The 14,289-nt window shown below is 44.6% G+C and overlaps 1 protein-coding gene across 2 annotated transcripts in view; it reads right to left on the bottom strand.

Annotated features, from left to right (window-relative positions):
* Nucleotides 1-401: 401 nt before the first annotated feature.
* The window catches only part of ELOVL5 (ELOVL fatty acid elongase 5), an 80,956-nt gene continuing 67,068 nt past the window's right edge, over nt 402-14,289 (bottom strand). For both annotated transcript variants that reach the window (XM_019457428.2, XM_019457427.2), the window contains 5 exons: nt 9,711-9,788; nt 8,785-8,956; nt 6,881-7,005; nt 3,403-3,537; nt 402-2,282 (listed from right to left, as the gene is read on the bottom strand). In XM_019457428.2, coding sequence (XP_019312973.1) covers nt 2,139-2,282; nt 3,403-3,537; nt 6,881-7,005; nt 8,785-8,956; nt 9,711-9,788 — 654 coding nt within the window. In that variant the 3' untranslated portion in view covers nt 402-2,138. The remainder of the gene's footprint in view (nt 2,283-3,402; nt 3,538-6,880; nt 7,006-8,784; nt 8,957-9,710; nt 9,789-14,289) is intronic.

Here is a 14,289-nt window from a genome sequence, read left to right as displayed (position 1 = left end):
ACTAATCGCCTGAAGGTGTGGGGAGGGAGAGAGGATGGGAGGAAGGGGGAAGAGGAGAATTTTGGTAGGGGAAGAGGTGAAAGTGGGGAGAAGGGTGGAATGGAGGATGGGAGGAAAGGGGGAAGGGGGGCATGGAGGGGAGGGGGGGAGGGGGAAAGGGTGGGCTTAGAAAGCTGGGACCTTTGGTTGGGATATCAGAAAAAGGCCGAGACGAAACCATTAGGGGGACTGACCACCATGCCTCACTACATGGGGATCTGTCCTCATGTGAGCTGAGCAACAGGATAACCTTTCCCACTAAATTATTTACATCTACCTGGGTGAGTTCCTACAAGGTGAAGAAAGTGGATTTTCCTCCAATGTGTCCGAATTGGTAGCATACAAACAACGTAAAACGCGAGCACAGGTAATCAAAAATGTTTTAATGATTAATGTTCAGACATTATTTAACAGTGTGGATATACCCAGGTGAGCTAAAGCACACTTTGACAGCACACTATTGAATGTTATAGTTTCTGTATTGAAATATGTAAAGACATTCGCAAACTAGTACCTAGGAAGACACACATTTACAAATATACACATTCTAGATTTGATAAGGTAAATGTAAACAGATGCTGTGACTCCTTCCAAACAGAAAACCCACAAGACTAAGAAGAGAACCAATCGGCTCCCTATAATATGAATGTGCAAAATTAAAGCATGATAAACTGATATTTACATAAATATCAAACCAACAATTAGTTTATACATTGTCGATGACCTTCTCAGATGCGTCACGAGTGGTTCAATGACTGTTTTTTCCCCGAATGCAGAAGATATTCAGAGACTAAATTTCAACACTTTAAAATGACACACACAATAGTCCTTATTTGTTTGACCACTGCCTCAAGTGTGATAGACATGATTTTATGATAACCAGTCTTATTTTTAAATAAGCAGTTCTACACAAATCTTTAGATTCTAAGCAGAAAAAAAAAATGACATATCATTAGATTTACATTAAACAAATTATCTCTATCCAATTTCCCAGTTCTCTTAGGCTATAGCTATCTGTTTAATTTTACCTTAAAACTTTTTAAGGTCCCTTTTCCCCCCATTTATTCATTTTAATAAGCTAGGCACATTTTAAAAGAAGTTTGTGTCAAAACAGACAGCAGCACAGGAATCAACCCAAATTTGGACCCTGGCCAACTAGTTCCCCATTGTTCATCTATGGGATTCCGTCAAATGGTAAATATTCAATATCTCTTTTGAAAAGTGTACATCCTCCCTCTGACGAGTGGAAAGCAAAATGGGCGTTGTTTCCTGTATAAAAACACTTAGCACTTCAGATATTTTAAATGTCCCACTCGCCCTACATACTTCCTAAAATCTTGAAGACAAAGAATATATACTTAGGTTTCATCAAAACTGCTTTAGAGCCCCCCCTCCCTTTTTACATTATTAATAGTGGCACTCAAAATAAAAAAATAAGATCTGTTAAAAAGTTAAACTGACTGTTCCACTAGAATTGAGCCTGCCTGATTTAAAGCCAATATTATAAAACTGAAGGTGCCATTTCTGATTTCACATATACAAGTCACTTGACATTATGTGTCACACGCTAGTTCAATAAATCATGGTCTTTGATTTTTCTAAACAGAGCTATTAAAAATGAATAAAAACTTGAGACATATCCTAATTTAAATTAATAAGCTTTGGGCCCTGCTTTTTAAATTTTAAGGCATGTGTGTTTTTCTACTGTAACAACATTGTACAAATTTACAGTCACATGCATGATCTACAGTAAAAAAAAAAAAAAAAAGTTTGGATTACAGTGTTTTTAAATTGTGAATCACAATTCAGCACCTATCATGTTATAACTAATAAGGCAACAGCAGTGTCGTATACTACAATAATACGCCCTCCACAGTCTAGCGCAGGGTCGGTGAGAGCCCAGAAATGTTAAAAATCTTATGCCTACATGTATAATCTGTATAGGTATTCTAGGGGTTTTGAACTGATGAAAGAGGTCCTACATGAGTCACACTATTGTAGGCCGGACTAGTTACAGCAGCTGTTAACGAGCATCGGGCACAACTCATACTGTGCTTACAATCAGACGATGGGTTTTGGAGGTCTTCAACTCTTCCGCTTCAATCCTTGCGCTGCTTCCTTGGCTTCACATGGTTTTCCAGGGAAGAAAAGCTGTTGGTGTGTCCGTTCACAGCAGCCACGGACCCATTCTGGTGGTCTTTCAGGTGCTCTTTCCTCCGCGAGGCCCCCTTCTTGTTGTAAGTCTGAAATGAAGAAGGGCAGACAGGCCGTGTGAATGGGTGCTCTGCTGGTGGATGGGGGCGCCCTGCTTCCCTAACTCCAACCTAGTTTCCTGCTAGCATCCAATACCGCGAGGTCTGCAGTCAGGCGACCCTGGGTACATTTTTTGCCACCGGTTTTAATCACTTTTTCTTTTTTGAGGCGTAGCATGAGCTGAGTTCAGGGAGGTATAGGCTGCGATATAAGTGCTATTCTAAAAATTAAGTAGAAAATTCCATTTGCGCTTTATTTGGCTTCGCCCTGTCTGTATCCGGATGGCAGGTTATCGAGGTTACAAGGCCACACCAGCTTCTCCCTCTCTGTAGTAGTAGCTCTCCCGTCACTCACATCTCTTATCTTCAAGGTCTGCTCACGAGCTCACTCAAACACACCATGTGCAGGGGTGTGTGAAGAAAGGTGCCTGTGGGCACAGGGAAGGGGCTGAGCCCCCAGGTGGCTGGTCGACGGACTGGGCTTTACTGCCTCCACATCCATGGCCTCTGCCCTTGCTCCTGACCTCTGGTGCCTGCCCAGAACCAGGCACTGCACGGGAGCAGGAACACACGTCATCCAGGGGTGGCGGGGAGCCACCAAGTGATCCATGGGAGACAATCTACCCTAAATGGACCCTTCTGTGAGTAAAACTTACCTCACATCATGCACTTCGGAATGAACTGAGCCCCCAAACCCAAGCAGTGGACGTGTGAGAAAACTGGGACAAAGAGGCAGATTTCTATCTACAGCTGAGAGCTGTGAGGGAAATTTCTTTGGACATTTAATTTCGTCACAAAGTTCTGAGCAGTAGGGCTGTGAGACTGACTGAAATCACCCATCACGTGTCTGCAGGGGGCCCTGAGCAATCCAACACGGAGCTTGTTCAACAGCTCTGCTTTCCCACGTGAATCCCGAGCCCTCTTTCCAAAGATGGAGCCCTCTGGAGGTTTGGGACAGATTTCAGCATCTCCTATGTTGGCAGAAGTCCCCCTCCTGTAGGCAGGGGCTGCCCTGTCACTGTGACAGCAAGGGTCCCACGTGTTGTGATGGCCCCCTGAAATGAACAGATGAGGGGCTTTTTAGCAAATGCCACAGAAGAGTGAGATTTACCTGAATGTAGAAGTTTGTGAAGAAAGCAATTAGAGAGATCATGTATCCAATCTGGAAGTACAGCCACCCAAGAGGGAATGAACACGGCCAGATGACCCCGCAGCTGGTCTGGATGATTGTCAGCACAAACTGAAGCTGGTGGGAGAGAGGGGATACAGCTGATCAGCCATGGCCCATGGACACAGTGCCACCCCAGACTGGCTCTCCATCCAGCACTCCTCAGTCTGTGAATAAACACTTACAGGCCTTTCTGGTGCAGAAGTCAGTCACTTCATAAACACTATGCATACATTTATACATAAATTTATCCTACACTATATATTTGCCTTTGTCTTAAAAAAAATGTTTATTTATTTATTTGGGGGGGAGGGGCAGACAGAGAGGAAGAGAGAGAATCCCAAGCAGGCTTCAGGCTGTCAGTGCAGAGCCCGATGTAGGGCTCGAACCCATGAACTGTGAGACCATTACCTGAGCCAATACCAAGAGTCAGAAGCTTAACTCACTGAGCCACCCAGGGACCCTGTGCCTTTGTCTTATATATATTCTTCTCCCCTTCCAGGCTACTTCAATCACCTTTTCTCTAATTCAGAAAATAGGGATGCCTGGGTGGCTTAGTCAGTTAAGCGTTGGACTCTTGATTTCAGCTCAGGTCATGGTCTCAAGGTTCATGGGTTCAAGCCTCATGTCGGACTCTGCACAGACAGCATGGAGCCTGCTTGGGATTCTCTTCTTCAATCTCTGCCCCTCCCCTGCTTGCACTCACATGCACATGTATAAGCATGCTCTCTCTCTAAAGTAAAATTTAAAAGAATGCAGAGAATAGTTAAAAATACTATATTGTACATACGCAAGCTGTTAAAAGAGAGTAGATCTTAGAAGTGCTCACAGCAAGAAAAAAATTGGAGCTATGTATAGTGACTCTAGAGGTTAATTGAACTTAATTGTCCTAATCATCTCACAATACATACATATATCCAATCATTATACCATATACTTCATACAATGCTACAAGCTTATTATATCTCAATGAAGCTGGGTAAAGAAATGAAAACTTAATCCCCCCTCCACATACAAACTTTAGGGACCCTGTATAGAGAGATGCAAGGTATTTAAAAACAATGTTTACTTATTATTTTTGAGAGAGAGCAAGTGGGGGAGGGGCAGAAAGAGAAAGAGAGAGAGAGAGAGAGGGAGAGAGAGAATCCCAAGCAGGCTCCACACTGTCAGCGCAGAGCCCAAAGCAGAGCTCGAACCCACGAACTACGAGATCATGACCTGAACAGAAATCCAGAGCTGGATGCTTAATTGACTGAGTCACCCAGGTGCCTCATAGAGATGAAAGATATTTTTTTGTTTGCTTTACCTTTTTAGGGGAGAAAGGAAGGGTGTGGGGGGTGTATGTTTAAAGATAACAGTGGTATCTCTGTGGGATATACAATCCCACTGGACACTCTTCTGATTCCTTATCCATGTACCATTTGGGTTTGAAGAAGGCTGGTCTGAACTTCTATCGGGATTTAATGCTAAGTTCATAGATAATTTCTGATGAATAAATCTTGAAAAGCATGTGGAATTGCTTGGAGAAACAGGGAAAAGGAGTGAAAATGAGGTGTGGCTCCTGAAGGGTGTTGTCTTCTAGAGGAATAACAACAGGGGGCAGGTTTCTGTCCACCACATATCCCAGCTCCCAGGGTTTTTATGTAGAACTGTTTTTTGTTTTCTTTCCCTTCTTCTCTTTTTTAAGGTTAAGTATTCCCGGCTAAGAAATAACTAGGAGTGGTGCTTAAATCTAAGCAAACTGAGTGCAATCTTCTACTTCAAAGGGCAGAGCTTAAATGGGGAACCAATTTTCCCAGTCTGTTCTTTTAAATGCTGCTTCTGCGTAGCCAGGGCTGGGTGGTATAAATCAATTTCGGCATCACTTCTCAAGTGTAACAAGAAAGTTAAAGAACAATTATCCCTTCTCACAGGTGACTGAAAAAATTAACAAGGACTGCAGAGCAGCTGGCAAAGAGGTGATAATGAAATGTCAAACACATAAGTAGTTCAGACCATCTTCTCAGATTTTTTTTTGCCAGATAATTTTTAAATATTGGAAAATCATAATTGACTTGGAAAGATTGGAATCAGCTTGGTTTCTTTAGAAAAATGTGTTGATAGGGCAGGGCTAGGGCTAAGGGTTTAATGTCTAAACCCTCAATCAGCTAGCATTGGCCTATTGCCTCAGCGTCCTCATCCACAAAATGGGGATAACAACATGAAATGAGACTATTGGAATAGTCCACGTAAAACTGCTTCCTTACATAGACTCAACAAATGTCAGTGTTTAAGATTAGTAGTAATATTAATAATTAGTTCACGAAAGAATTCACAAGGGGAGAGAAGTATGCATCTGTAATATGCTGACAGCTCAGGGAAGCTTAACAAAGGATGGTGAGACAAAACCACCAATGCAACAGTTGCCCCGGTGTGGTGAATCTCAGGAAGGAGGCTGTCATCTGAAGCACAGCAGGTGCCATTCTCACCAATAGGTGCTTTGCTACACGGGGGCTGAGAGGTCACCTGGCACCTGCCTTAACAGACATCCTCACTGCCTAACAGCTACAAGTAGCTGGGACTCCTGCTACCTCGCCCCCCAGCTCCTTCTAAAACTCCTGGAAACGGAAACACACACACACACACACACACACACACTTTGTGCACAAACTAAGGACAAAGGGCCTAACTTGAAGTCAGAAAATTAGATTCTAGTTCTCATTCTACAACCCAATTAGCTGTGCGCCCACAGGCACAATTTCCTCACCAATTAAAATTAAGAAAATTTTCCTCTCTGCAAGTAGTTTAACTGGATCAAATAAGAAAGGGCACGAGAGGCACATGTTAGATGCTATTACTTTATTTTTATTTTTAAAAATTTTTAATCTTTATTTACTTTTGAGTGAGAGAGAGAGAGAGAGAGAGAGACAGAGAGAGAGAGAGAGAGAGTGTGTGTCTGTGCGCGTGCAAGCAGGGGAGGAACAGAGAGAGAGAGGGAGACACAAATCGGAAGCAGGCTCCAGGCTCTGAGCTGTCAGCACAGAGGCAGACGCAGGGCTCCAACTCACAAACCGCGAGTTCATGAACTGAGCCGAAATCGGATGCTTAACTGACTGAGCCACCCAGGCGCCCCTATTTTTAATTTTTTTTTTTTTTAACGTTTCTTTATTTTTGACAGACAGAGCATGAGCAGGGGAGGAGCAGAGAGAGAGGGAGACACAGAAACCGAAGCAGGCCCCAGGCTCTGAGCTGTCAGCACAGAGCCTGATGTGGGGCTGGAACCCACAAACTGCAAGATCATGACCTGAGCCAAAGTTGGACGCTTAACCGAATGAGCCACCCAGGCGCCCCCTAGAGGCTATTAAATAACAATACAGCCAGGAAGAGGCGGGAGGAGCCACTGAGTCCTGGGAGGAGAGTCCTGGGAGGGAGAGTTACGTACCAGCTGGCCCTGAGTGATGTACTTCTTCCACCAGAGGTATGGGCGCATGGAAGGGACAGATGACAGACCGTAGTACGAGTACATGAGGACGTGGATGAAGCTGTTAAGTGTGGCACCAAAATAAGCTGAAAGAACAGAGGGGATTTGGGAAGGAGAATGCATCAGTGTTTTACACATAACAAGTTAAAAAAAAATCCAAAATTCTTTTCAAATCCCCAAAAAAGATGCTTTCGAATAGGGGCTGGCAGATACTGCAGCAATAAGCACTTCACGGACCTGTACTCAGAATTCAGTTGGCACTTGGGCAGGCAGCTGCTGGGATGCTTTAAGGCCAGGGTCAGCTGGAGCTGCCAGGGAGGCGCTGAATACAAGAGTCAGGAGGCCGCCACCCCATTCTGGCACCAAATGGTTTTGTCGCCAGAGTCCTATCACCTAGCTGCTTTTCTTTACATGCCCAAGTGCCTCAGACTGCTGTGCTGAAGGCCTGGGGAAGGGAGCAGACGAGCAGTATGTTCACAGCTGGTTGTCTAATACACGTGCTTAGGTTTGAAGAGGCCTTGGAAGGCCTGCACACACATATATGTGTGTTTATATATACATACATTTTTTTTCAGTAATACAGAGTCCAGTTCCTTAGAGACAAAAGACTCCTCTTTTATCGCATGATTTTTAAATTCCAGTAGAATCACCAATTCTTTTTTTTAGATTGTCCTCCTCCCCCACAGCAGGCAACCCAACAGAGCTCTCCAGCTTTCCCATGAGCCACGGTCCACAAGGCTGGGATCAGGGAGTGCATTTCTACTCCTGGCTAGCACAGTAACTGGCTGTGTGACCTTGGGCCAGTCACGTGCAGTTCCTGTGGTTGTTCCTCATGGGCCCAGTGGGGCTTGTTAAAATCCACTATCCTGCCAGTTCTTTGAAAATGTAACCCACTCTTCAAATGCAATGAGACACTGTTTCTATTAGAAAGTTAAGTCATTAATCCTGAGCCATAAGATGTGATGGTGGGGGAAAGAAAAAAAAAAAAAACATGAGAGGGGGCCCTGGAACCTGAGCTCTACCAAACCTTCTACTATCTCCATTTCTCCCAAACCCAAAGGGAGCTGAGTTTGGCAAGTTCCCTTTCTAGTCTTAAAATTCTATGACTGCGTGAACCTTGCTGGGCCGAATTAATCAAGGTCAGTGTTATCCTAGGAAAAAACACATGAATAGACCCAAAGGTTCTCAAATTCCTTTGAATTTGCCATCCAGTGCTGGATGGCAGAAATTTTGATCAGAACATTTGTTAGAACTCCCAAGCTAAATCTAATGGTGACAATTTAATCTCTGAAAATTATGAGACTTCAGACCATAAGCTTTCTAAAAACAACACCCATCCTTCTTTGAGCATTTACTTCAAATGCTGGTGCCTGCCCCTGAAGATGCCCTGGGAGGGTCATTGTATTACCGTATATGCAAGACTTCTTAGGTGCCCCTCAGCTAAATCTGCGTTTCACCAGTAGTCTTACTCCCTGGTACTCCCTCAAGGTTGTGCTTCTGTCTTTTTGGCCTGCCTGTATCAGTCAAACACCTTCCACACTGTAGAGAAACAAGGACTAGAAATTACCTGGAACAGCTGCCCTATATGACAGAGGACACTGTCCCTATTTATTAACATGCCCCAGGCTGGAAATCTGGTCTTTCCCTCACTTTGCCAAGTTAGCAGAGGATGGTTTATTAACTAGAAAAAGGTTCTATCAGCTCAATGAGTGCACAGCCACACTATCATGAAAGCAACTCAGACACAAAGTTCAAATGCTTGACCTAGAAATCTACAGAGGCAGCACCTTCTCTAAAAGCCTTGGTTTTAATTCAGCCCCTCTGCTCACACCTGTTCCCAGACCCCGCCTCAATTTAAGTCTTACAGTGGCCACAGGGGACCCAGTTCATCACAAACCACCAGATGTTCAGCATGGAGGCATGGTGGTAGACGTGCAGGACCGTGATCTGGTGGTTATTCTTCCGCAAGATGAAGAAGAAGGTGTCCATGAATTCGATGAGCTTGGAAAAATAGTACCACCAGAGGACACGGATAATCTAAGAGAAAGAAGTCATCAATGTTTCTCTGGAATACCACCCCTGACATGTTTTACTAACATCTCAGAATCCCAGGTTCACTCAAAGCCCCACTGGCTCAAGTTCTTCAGCAGCTAGGAGCTCTGGTCATTTGGAGAGCATTGCTAACTAAAGAATACTGGGGGTGGGGGCAGGGGGCGAGGAGCTTGGAAATGACAACAGGGAAAAATTTTAAAAGAACCACTGACATCCTCCAAGATGAACAAAAAAAACGACACGTTGAGATGATGTCCTGAGCTGAAGAGTCGGACATTTAACCAACTGAGCCACCAAGCGCCCCATCGAATAGTTTTAAGGAGAGGAAGGACTGCCATACTGAACATATAGCAGCAGCCTTTTATGTAAAACACTCAGCATGGAAGTCACAATGTACAAATAGACCACTCTCCCAGGGCACTCTGAGGAATGATTATAGCATTTAAGGCATTATTCATAAGATCCTGTTTATATAAATGCTGAGAAATGCATGCGTTTCCAACCCCCCCTCCCGCCCCCCCCCGGAAACTAAAATTAATAGGACTCAATTTTACTAAATGAAACTGCAGTTTTTATCTTAAACCTTTCATGTTGTTCTAATTTTCATACCATGTGTATGTTAAAAAAAATTCTTTTAAAAATGTCAGTAGGAATTACCTTGGGCAGTGAAGTCATGAACTTTTTGTTTTTTGTACGATTTGTTAAAAAGAAAAACTATTAAAAAAAAGAGAGACCATACCTTCATATCTGCTTCTCCTGCGCTGCGTGTGCCCTGACAGAAGAAGTTGTACCTGCCTTCCCATACTCCTGTCACTAACTAAAATAAAACAAAACAAAACAAAACAGAAAAAGCCAATCACCAACAATATCAGAACATATAAAGCCCTATTCAATTAAACTTCAATTAGTTTCTGAATTTGCGACAACTGACCTTGGGCTGGCTGAGGCAAGTCTGCTCTTTGCTCCTGAGCAAAAATCAGGATGACAGGGAGTGTGGACAAAGGGAAGTTTAGATGACCTAAGTCTCAATTTCACAAGGGGTGAACTGGGAGTCACTCCAGGGTGCTGCCTTACCAAGCTGGCTCTCTCCACAATTTTCAATTCCCCAGGCTGTCACAAGGCCTTGACCAGCTTGGTGGCAGGCTCTCTGGGTCCTGCCCACCAGGCAGCTTCAGCCCTTCCCTAAACCAGGGGCTTCTCAAACTTGACCTTGGGGCATCAGAATCCCTGAAAGGGTGTGTTAAAACAGGATCACTGGGGAATGTTTTTGATCCAGTAGGCCTGGGGTGGGGTCCAAGAATTCCTAGGTTCCCAGGCAATATGGATGGTGCTGGTCTAGAGACCACACTCCCAGAACCGGTGCTGTAAAACCTAGGATCATTCAGTAAGCCTCGCCTTCATTATTTCCTGTTGCTGTATCATCCCCTGGGTCCACGAAGCAGACCTCCACAGTGTCACAGAAAGGACCCCAGAATTGAGCTGCAAGCTCCAGGTATCACCAGTTCAATATGACGGCCTCAGTTTCCTCATCTGTACACAGTGAGGACACCTGGTCTAGATGAGACTTAAGGATCCACTGTAATGTCCAGAGAAGAGATTTAATTTGAACACCTGTGCATGTCCACAGTATTTTTTTTTTTAAGTTTGTTTATTTTTGAGAGAGAGAAAGACAGAGTGTGAGCAGGGGAGGAGCAGAGAGAGGGAGACACAGAATCCCAAGCAGGCTCCAGGTTCTGAGCTGTCATCACAGATCCCAATGTGGAACTTGAACTCATGAACTGTGAGATCATGACCTGAGCCGAAGTTGGATGCTCAACCAACTGAGCCACCCAGGTGCCCCCACACTATGTTCTAAACAAACACCTACGGGGTGCTACTCCTTGTCCAGGTAAACTGTAGCTCACTGCTTCCTCCCAAAGCCTATGGTGACCTTGAGTTTTCCTGGTGACTTTCTCTCTGGTGGCCAACTGGCACTAGATGGGTACAAATGTTGTGGCCTGCCTCGTGCCTGATCTCATCTGGTATCCAGCATAAAAAACTGGCCTTGGGTCTCAAAGTGTGTTCTCCAGTCCAGCTGCATTCACATCCCATGGGAACTTACAAGACATGGAAATTCTTGAGCCTACCCTGGACCTTCAAAATCAAAACTCTGGGGGCAGATCATCAAGATAGGGCTTCAGAGTCATGATCACAGACCTTTGGAGAATCTAATACTGTGGTTTATCAAGTGTGGTCCCTAACCTAGAAGCATCGGTATCTGCCAGAAATTTGTTAGAAAAACAAAACCACAAGCCCCACCCTAGACCTACTGAATCAGAAATTTCTGGGTGCAAAGCCCAGCGGTGTGGTAACAGGCTGTTTTACAGGTGACTTTGATGTAGCTAAAGTTTGAGAACCACTGGCTCAAAGCTGTGGTTCCCATTCTAGTTGCATAACAGGATCACCTGGGGAGTTTCTAAAAACTAATGCCTGGCCTCGCCCCAGATCATTAAACCAGAATCTTGAGGGGCCTTTTACAAAGCTCTCAAGCTATTTCAACATGCAACTAGGAGTGGAAACCACGGGTTTCATGGTGGGTGAGCCACGAAGGATGACAAGGGCCTGAAGACAAACGGTTAAATTTCTACCCAGTCTGACCTCAGAAATGTCGGTAGTGGGTGTGGCCACTGCACTCTCACTGGACACCCAGCTTAGAAACTGCTTTTTTTCCTATTAACTTCCTTTCTGTGGTTTGCTTTCTGGCTTTGTCATCGTCTATACATAAAAAAGCATCAGGCATTAACATGGTCTTCGTGGCCAAAGACCAGCACAGGGGTTTGGGGCACACACGAGGGAGGCATCATTATGTGATGAAGAGTCTGCATTAGGAAGCGAAAGGTTGGAGCGCTGGGCTAGCTAGGCTGCTATCCTATCCACCAAGGCCCAGGACCTGAGACGAGCCCGCTGAGTTCCTCAGGCCCTGGGTACTTTAAAGTAAAAAGATGAGGTTGGACTAAATTATCTCTAAAGGTTCTGTTCTAACTTTCTACAATTTCTATGTTAAGACTTAAAAAAAATAAACCACATACAAACTACACTGCACTATCTTTTAAATAAATTTTTTAATGTTTATTTATTTTTGAGAGAGAGAGACCAAGTGTGACTGGGGAAGGGGCAGAGAGAGAGGGGGACATAGAATCTGAAGCAGGCTCCAGGCTCTGAGCTGTCAGCACAGAGCCCAATGCGGGGCTCGAACTCACAGAATGAGAGATCATGACCTAAGCCGAAGTCGGATGCCTACCGAATGAGCTACCTAGGTGCCCCTACACTGCACTATCTTTGAAAAACCAACATCCACAAGGTAATTTATAAGGTCTATTGTCCTCTTAAGTCACAGCCAGTGAAGCACACCACATGCAGACCTTATTTCAAGTTCCAAGAATCAAGACACAAAGCCTGAACCCCAAGAGGGGTTGGGAGTCAGTGGTGTTGGCATGTGTGCCCTCAGAAGAGCTGCCGCCTTTCCTTTTACCCCCTGAGGGAACCAATGAATTCTCTTCTGTGACGATACAGAAAGGGAACTAATGGTTCTCGATGAGATTTTCACAGGACTCCTGAAAATGATAAAAAGTAAGGACAATACAGCAAAGTTCTTCATGAAGATAAATTTATGCCATTTAAAAGATACATTAACAATGATAGCCTTACTGAAATTTATTAACAGTGACTGTCCTCATGTATCTAGGACATATTTTTGAAATTTTAGCATCTTATTAATTTAAAATTCTAGGACCTACCATCACTGTTTTCCAGCTACTGTTTTGGTTTATAGTGTCTTGAGATACCCTGGGTTGCTTTTGCCAACTTGAGAACAGAATGGTGTGTGTGTGTGTGTGTGTGTGTGTGTGTGTGTGTGTGTGTGTGCGCGCGCACGCACAAAATTAAAGATGGTTGCATCCATGAATGCCTGCCTTGGTGGTAGAGGGGAAAAGCAAGGGAGCTCTCTCTCTGAGGAAGAAGAGGACTAATCCTTCCCTGTAATCCTGCAGCCACTTTGACTGAGGAAGGGTCTGTTAACTCCAGCAGAAGGGACTGACACATGCCTTTCTTTCAAAATGTCTTTCAGAAGGCGGCCAGGTTGGACTGCCTTGCTCCTTAAGCTAATTACCTTAAAATTCCATTTGTCCCTTTTCCTTTAAATGGGGGGAAATATCCTTATCTAAAATACCCACCATCTCTAGAAGCTCAAGAACTTCAGGTCTTGGGTGGATGAACTTCCCCAGCACTGAAACGTGAAGCAGGTACACCAACCAGAAGCTCTTATCCGTCCAGTGCCATTTCAAACTGCCCCAGGCCCGCCATCCTGATCTCCTAGTAGAGACTCCCTGACAACCAGGCATCTCTCCCTTGCTCACCACTGCCACTCAGCACTTCCACTGGGGCCCCAGGGTCTCCCAAACCACTGAATTCTGGGTTTAAAACCCTTCAGACTCTCAGTGCCTTCAGAACCCAATCCCAAACCCTAGGCAAAGCATTCACGTTCTTCCACACACTCCCCCAAGCTGACTTCCCCTGCTCCCTGACCTAAAGTCAGACGGGCCCCCTTTCCTTCTCCAAGCATGCCACTCCTCACCCACCTCGATATGGCCAAGGGCACAGAGCACAGGTTTGGGCACTAGCCAGGAGGAGGTTAAATCCTAGCATCCCACATTTAGCTAGGTGACCTTAGACCAAGTATGTCCATCTCTATACACCTGTTTCTTCATTCCCCAAACAGGACAAAAATAGCAGTCCCACCTCTTCAGGATGCCCTGAGAAATAAATGAGATGCATGGAGTGTACAAATGCTTATCGTATCCAAGCTGGCACATGGGACAAACACAATGAAGTTAGCAGTGACCATGAACTTATTCTTTTCAACCTGAGTGCTGTCTGCACCCAGGTACCCCCATCTCTAGCTCTAAAAATCCTATCTACCTTCAAAGTTTGGTTAAAATTCTCTTCGTGATCGCTTGCTTGAGCACTCCAGCTGAAGTCTATCCTTCTTCCTCTAAGCTCACCCTTGTGAGCTTGTGGTATGTGCTCATATGCTCCTCCTTTCAACGCTTTGTTAAAGGGTCTGTTTTGCGCCCTTTGGTAAGCTCACAGAGGTGGGGACTGTGGCTCCTGCATCCACAGAACCCAGCACAGGGACTTGTACACCAGAGGTGCTGAATAAATATTTGCTAAACTAATGATAAAGAGGTCAAGCCATGGCTTTTTGCCCCTCAAATTGAGGCCTAATGTGTTATTCATAGCCAAAAAACCCCCACCAAAACAAAAAAACCCCAAACCCCAAA

This window comes from Panthera pardus, unplaced genomic scaffold, assembly GCF_024362965.1.
Source record: "Panthera pardus isolate Hobbes unplaced genomic scaffold, ASM2436296v1 HiC_scaffold_17, whole genome shotgun sequence".
NCBI classification, from domain to species: domain Eukaryota; kingdom Metazoa; phylum Chordata; class Mammalia; order Carnivora; family Felidae; genus Panthera; species Panthera pardus.
This window is presented reverse-complemented; position numbering and strand designations above follow the sequence as displayed.